At 45.9% G+C, this 6,695-nt stretch overlaps 1 protein-coding gene across 1 annotated transcript; it reads left to right on the forward strand.

The window, feature by feature from the left end:
- Positions 1-610: 610 nt before the first annotated feature.
- LOC125559856 lies at positions 611-4,516 on the forward strand. Its single transcript, XM_048721899.1, has 3 exons — positions 611-2,445; positions 2,644-3,258; positions 3,358-4,516. The coding sequence occupies exons 1-3, from the start codon at positions 611-613 to the stop codon at positions 4,514-4,516; spliced, it is 3,609 nt and encodes a 1,202-aa protein (XP_048577856.1).
- Positions 4,517-6,695: the final 2,179 nt, after the last annotated feature.

Consider the following 6,695-nt stretch of genomic DNA (forward strand, 5'->3'; position numbering starts at 1 on the left):
ATGACGCGCAGGCATACAAGGAAACGATTCAGCAACTGTTTGGATTTCCAAAACAATATAGACTAGACGCGCGTGCAGAATACAGAATATCGCCATGGGACGAAAACCCTACGAAAAATAACTACGTCTCTTTTGATGTTTTTATAACACCAAAGGTGAAGACACACTTTGTTTTTAGGGACATATTCACCGACAGCGAGCTAGTATTCAGAACAGCAAAGGAGGCTAGTAGGTGGCTCGACGCCCCGAACCTCAGTAGTAGTGTTTTGGCGCAGCTGGCGCAAAATTTGATCGGTCGCGCAAAAGTTTTTTTGATCGCATCTGCGCATGCGCGAGCACAGCCACACCCACCTGTCAATCATTTTGTCACGTGACAGCCACACCCACCTGTCAATCGTTTTGTCACGTGACAGCCACACCCACCTGTCAATCATTTTGTCACGTGACAGCCACACCCACCTGTCAATCATTTTGTCACGTGACAGCCACACCCACCTGTCAATCATTTTGTCACGTGTCGCACCTAGGGGGGGCTCGAGGGGCTAGCCTCTCAGCTTCACATCTAAAAATATTTCGAAAAGTGGCTTAAAGACATGAACAGTTTAATAAAATGGAGGAACAAACGGTGAAAGATCTGAAAGCCCTCACCGTGAGAGATCTAAAAGCCCTCGCCAAGGAGCGGGGTATCCCCAGGTATTATTGGATGCTAAAAGCCGGACTCGTCGAAGCGCTGACCAACGCGCCACCACAAACCCCTCCGGCTAGACTTATCAAAGGGCTGCCACTACCGCCTCGCATTATCCCGTCCAACACATCGGGGAGGGTTCTGGACGAACCGATACCTGAGATTAATGTCCCCATTCTCAAACCCACCCAGCCCACGCGAAACTCCCACGTCCGTCCACTCAAGCATTTCGCGAACAGGGCGGTCGACTCAATCAAGAGGGAGTTAAACGAGTTTGCGGACTGGATACAATCTTATGTCCCTGAGCCTGTCAAAAAGACTGTAGATAAACGAGTCAAACGTCTGAAGGAAAAGATTAAGCGTATATCCGAGGGGACAGAAGGTCGCTTCACACCCAAAGAACAACGGACAGCATTGAAGGGGTATCTTAAGACCCACGGAATAGCTGGGCAGGAAGGGTACGACCCAAAGACATTCATCGCTAATATCAAACCAAAAGTCCTAGAGCTCATCAACCGACAAAAGAAGCCTATCAAAGTAAAGTTCATCTTTACCTGTAAGTTCATCAAAGAGGACCCAGCCACCGCCCAGATCGATGAAGAACTGGGATATTTTCATACAGAAAAGCCCGAAACTGTAACAGAGTCGACCGATTTCTCCGACTTGTTCGATACGACGACAAATTATTTACTCGGATTAGTTGAGCAATTCCAAAAGCAAAGCTCCGGATGGCAATTCGACCAGGTGGAATACTTTGACATCAACATCGATCCCTTTGAGCCGCTTTCGGGAAGTTCCTATATTCCGCTGCCGCCGAAACTAGCGTCCAAGAAGGCGATCATCAATGTTAAGAACGAGAATGATCACGAATGTTTCAAGTGGGCAGTAACCTCTGCTGTGTATCCTAGGGAGAAAGATCCTCAAAGGCTCAATAAACAAATGATAGAGAACTCTGAGAAATTCGACTGGTCAGGGATAGAGTTCCCCGTCTCACTAAAACAGATTGATAAGTTTGAGAAACAGAACCCATATACGGTTAATGTGTATGGATACGAAACCAAAGTATATCCATTGAGAATCAGCGAGAAGGATCCAGATAATGCGATCAACTTACTCCTCATCTCGAATGATGAGACGAATCATTACTGCTGGATAAAGAATATGATGAGATTAGTATCTACTCAAATTGATGAGTTTCATCATACTCGGTTTTTATGCTGTAGATGCCTGAACTCGTTTCGGTGCAAACAATCATTAGAAAAACATTCTGAATGCTGCGGCAATCATGAAGCGGTTAGAATAGAGATGCCTAAGATAGACAAGGATGGAAATCTACCCCACATTAAATTCAAAAACTACAACAGAAAAATGCGTGTCCCCTTTGTTGTCTATGCCGACTTTGAGAGCTTCACAGAGAATATAGACACATGCTCCCCGGATGGGAGTAAAAGCTTCACTAAGCAATACCAGAAGCACAAACCGTCTGGTTTCTGCTATCTCATCAAGTGTTTCGACGGAGATATATCCCCATCCGAGCTTGTACGATACACAGCTGAATCTCCAGACGAAGATATCCCACAGCTTTTCGTAGAGTCTTTGGAGTCAGACATTAAGAAAATTTACGATAAGTTCAGGTTCCCTAAGAAGGTAAAAATGACTCCGAAGGACAAAATCGCCTATAACAACGCCACTCACTGCCACATCTGTGAGGATGAATTAGGAGAGGACAAAGTTTTGGACCATTGCCACCTTACAGGAAAGTACAGAGGTGCTGCTCACAACGAATGCAACTTAAACCACAAAATTCCAAAGTTCTTTCCTGTTATCTTTCACAATCTGTCTGGGTACGACAGCCATCTATTTATCAAGAACCTTGGTACATCGGAAGGTAAAATAAACTGTATACCTAATAACGAGGAAAAGTATATTTCTTTCACAAAACAGGTCGTGGTCGACAGTTTCACGAACAAGAAGGGCAACAAGATTGATGTTAAACGTGATATCAGGTTTATCTACAGTTTCAGGTTCATGTGGGCCAGTCTCGACAGTCTAGTGGGTAATATGTCAAGGGAGTGCTTTAAAAACCTGGCGGAGTACTACGAGGGGGAGGAGCTCCAGCTGTTGTTGAGGAAGGGTGTTTTCCCTTACGACTGGTTCGACGGCTTTAGCAAGCTCGACGCAACACAGCTCCCACAGAGAGAGGCATTCCACTCCAAACTCAACGGCACCGACATATCGGAGGAGGATCACCTGCACGCGCGGAGAGTGTGGGAGGTCTTTGGGATGGGAACCGTGAGGGATTACCACAATCTGTATCTAGAGTCGGATGTGTTGCTTTTAGCTGACGTTTTCGAGAACTTTAGAGACGTTTGTCTCAAGAATTACGGTCTGGACCCCGCTTGGTACTACACAGCGCCAGGGCTGGCTTGGGATGCGGCGTTGAAGACCACCAAGGTGAGGCTAGAGCTTCTAACGGACTATGACATGTTGCTCATGATTGAGAAGGGCATCCGTGGTGGTGTCTCCATGATAAGCAACAGACATGGGGAGGCAAATAACCCTTACATGAAGGAGTATGACCCTAACCTACCCACAAAATATATCACCTACCTTGATGCTAACAATTTGTATGGCTGGGCGATGAGCAACCCTTTACCGACTCACGGTTTCAGGTGGATGGGTGACCAAGAGCTGTCAGGTTGGAGAGACCGCCCATGCATTCTGGAGGTTGACTTGGAGTACCCTCACCACCTGCATGACTTACACAATGACTACCCACTAGCCCCGGAATCTATCGGGCTAGGCAAGGTGGACAAGTTGGTCCCCAACCTCAACGACAAGACAAAGTACGTTATCCACCATGAGACTCTGAGACTTTATGTGAGTTTTGGGCTAAAAGTCACCAAGATTCACAGGGGTGTCACTTTTGAGGAGTCTGCGTGGCTGGAGCCCTACATTGACTTGAACACCGATCTGAGAGCCAAGGCGACTAATGATTTTGAGAAGGACTTCTTCAAGTTGATGAACAACTCCGTCTTTGGTAAGACTATGGAGAACATTAGGAACAGGGTGGACATTCGGTTGGTGACGGACGAGAAGCAAGCCAAGAAGCTCATATCAAAGCCGAACTATCAACATCGCACCATCTTTTGCGAGAATCTAGTCGCCATTCACATGAAGAAGACAAAGTTAACCTTCAACAAACCCGTTTACTTGGGTATGTCCATCCTGGATATAAGCAAGACGCTCATGTATGATTTCCACTACAACTTCGTCAAGCCCAAGTACGGTGAGGCGGCTAAGCTCTTATTTACCGATACGGACAGCTTGATGTATGAGATCGAGACGAAAGACTTTTACAAGGACATCAGCGGGGATGTGAGGTCCATGTTCGACACCAGCAACTTTCCGAAGGGTCACCCATCCGGTGTTGAGGTGGGTGTGAACAAGAAAGTCATCGGAATGTTTAAAGATGAGGCTGGGGGTCAGCAAATTACAGAATTTGTAGGACTGAGAGCCAAACTTTACTCATACAAGATGGATGAAAGTAAAGAAGAAAGGAAATGCAAGGGCGTCAAGAGGGCAGTCGTCAAGAAGAGCATCGGTTTCGATAACTACAAGGATTGCCTATTTGATAAGAAACCTCAGATGAGACTTATGAATGTCATCAGAAGTCATAAGCATGATGTTTACACTGAAACGGTGAACAAGGTCGCTCTATCTCATGAGGATGACAAGCGAATCATCTGTGACGATGGCATCCACACCTTCGCTCACGGTCATTTTAAAACTGTGGCTGGTGGTAGCTCAGTATCTTCAGGAACGACTTGAAGTTCTTCCCTAACGAACGACCTCCTTGGAGCACCTTCAGAGAGGTAGTACAACACAGGCTGCCCAACCGAAACAACACTGCGTGATAGATCAAACACTTTTAAACTCCAAATAGGGTCTGTGGCTCGTCTGCGTTCACCTCCTTCCTCTTCTCCAGGAGCTAATAGATATCTAACTATAACCCCCGGTGGTAGTCTGACTTCATCAAGTCCAACGGCTCGCTTATACGCTGGAGGGTCAATATCAACCTCTTTCAACGCAATAGATTTTGCGGGCTCTTTGCCGGTGATTCTTATAGGCTGACTATTCAGAGTTTTCAAAACATCTGGCAATCGTTTCACCCAAACTCTAGATCGATCATCACTAATCATTTCTTGAGCATACTGATGAGAAAACAACCTCTCCGCCAGTGTTCTATTGGCGCGTTCGACAAAAGCCTGTGCGCGATGGTTCCCAGCTTCGCTTCGCTGGATGGTAACCCCCTTCTTTTTCATAATCTTCGTTACCTCCCCCCTAAATTCTGTCCCCGGATCGACAATCACCGTATGAGGCCATTTAAGTTTTCTGGAGTATATCTTTTCAAACCCTTTAGCAATTCCACTCGAATCCTTGGTAGTCAGTGCTTCTGCATCTTTATATCTCGAGGCAATATCAATCACAACCAACGCGTAACGGTAGGTTTTTCTGCCTACGCTATCGGGGGGCATAAACAACAGATCGGCTTGGTGAATCTGATTAGGTTTATTCACAGTCCAATGCGGTCTGGGGACATACTTTGGAGCTGGGAGGTAGATCTGCCACAACGCCTGTTTTTCAAGCCACTTCTTAGCCTCGGCTTCACTGACTTTAGCGACACTAGCTAACTTAGAAATAGCTGAATACCCTTTCCAATATCCATCGGTGGAATAGTATATTTTTGATAACCTGCTTTCGTTACTCATTTAAAGATTATCTCTCTTTTCTTAAAATAAAAGATGGCACAAGCGATATCAGAAAAAATTAACCCAAACAGGGTCCCACGGGAACCCTTCGGCCTGAAAGCGGAATCGTCGCTGAATCGGATTACATTCAATCCCTCATCGGCAAGTCCTGGAGAAACCCTCTATATAAATATTCCAAAACTTGCAGAGAATGTAGTGATTGTTCCAGGTAGTGTATCCTTACTATTTGACTTAGACGTCGCAGGACACGCGAATAATACACTCGTCAACAACGTTGGTCGAAACCTAGTGTCAAGGCTTAAGATTCTTTTCGGCGGAGAAACACTACAGGATACTCAAAGATACGATCTCTTTCAAACCTATCACGACTTATACTTACAAGCTGAAGATCGTGGGGATAGAATAAAACAAGGTATCTCCTCTGAAAACATGAGGAAGCTCAGGACAAATGCAGGTGATAAAGTGACCTCAGATGCTAAGGAAGTAGCTCTTGCGACAGTTCACAACACCAAGTACTGCATTCCACTCGACCATCCTATTCTCAGCGAGCATGGGGCCTTTTATCCAAAGGCGATACCTCATCCGCTAACCTTTGAAATTACTCTAGCCCCAGTTTCCGACGTCGTTGTTTATGCTGACACGGTCAAGACTCCAACGTACACAATCACAAACCTCGAGTTGGAATATGCTTGCATCTCAAGTGAATACTTGGCTCGTGAGGCGTTGTCGGCTTATCAGGTTGGTAGAGGATTCTTTTACGAGAACGTCATTCTCCACAAAACGTTCACCATTTCCAAACCTAATGATAGTGTCATAAACGAGCACATTAATCTGCCGAGGAGGTCAATGACAGGGATATTGTGCCTGTTCACAGAGAGCTACACCGGAGGAACAAGAGATTCCGAAAAGTTTGTCAATCCAAGTATCACATCGATCAACATTAATGTGGATGGCATGCCAAACCGTCTCTACTCCAAGGGGATGACACCGCCGGACCTCTGGGAGTCGGTAAAGAAACGTTTCGGTAGAGAGGGTGTTAAGCAAAAGGATTTTTACGCTAATAACAAGTTTGCTCTGTGGATCGACTTGAGGGCACACCCAGATAACAGCATTCACGGAGGAGGTCTGGTCTTGAACAACACGCGGGACGGAGTAAAACTCGAGATGAAACGAAAAGTTGGAGGAACGGGAAACATCACCTGCTACATGTTTGTAGTAGCCGACGCGTTGATGGAGGT

Source organism: Nematostella vectensis, chromosome 2 (assembly GCF_932526225.1).
Source record: "Nematostella vectensis chromosome 2, jaNemVect1.1, whole genome shotgun sequence".
NCBI classification, from domain to species: Eukaryota; Metazoa; Cnidaria; class Anthozoa; order Actiniaria; family Edwardsiidae; genus Nematostella; species Nematostella vectensis.

Coding starts and splice junctions, on each gene's coding strand:
- LOC125559856 (XM_048721899.1), top strand. CDS start 611: ATGGAGGAACAAACGGTGAAAGATCTGAAAGCCCTCACCGTGAGAGAT. Junction 2,446..2,643: donor CATTGCCACCTTACAGGAAA/GTACAGAGGTGC, acceptor CGTGGTCGACAG/TTTCACGAACAAGAAGGGCA. Junction 3,259..3,357: donor AATAACCCTTACATGAAGGA/GTATGACCCTAA, acceptor TCACGGTTTCAG/GTGGATGGGTGACCAAGAGC.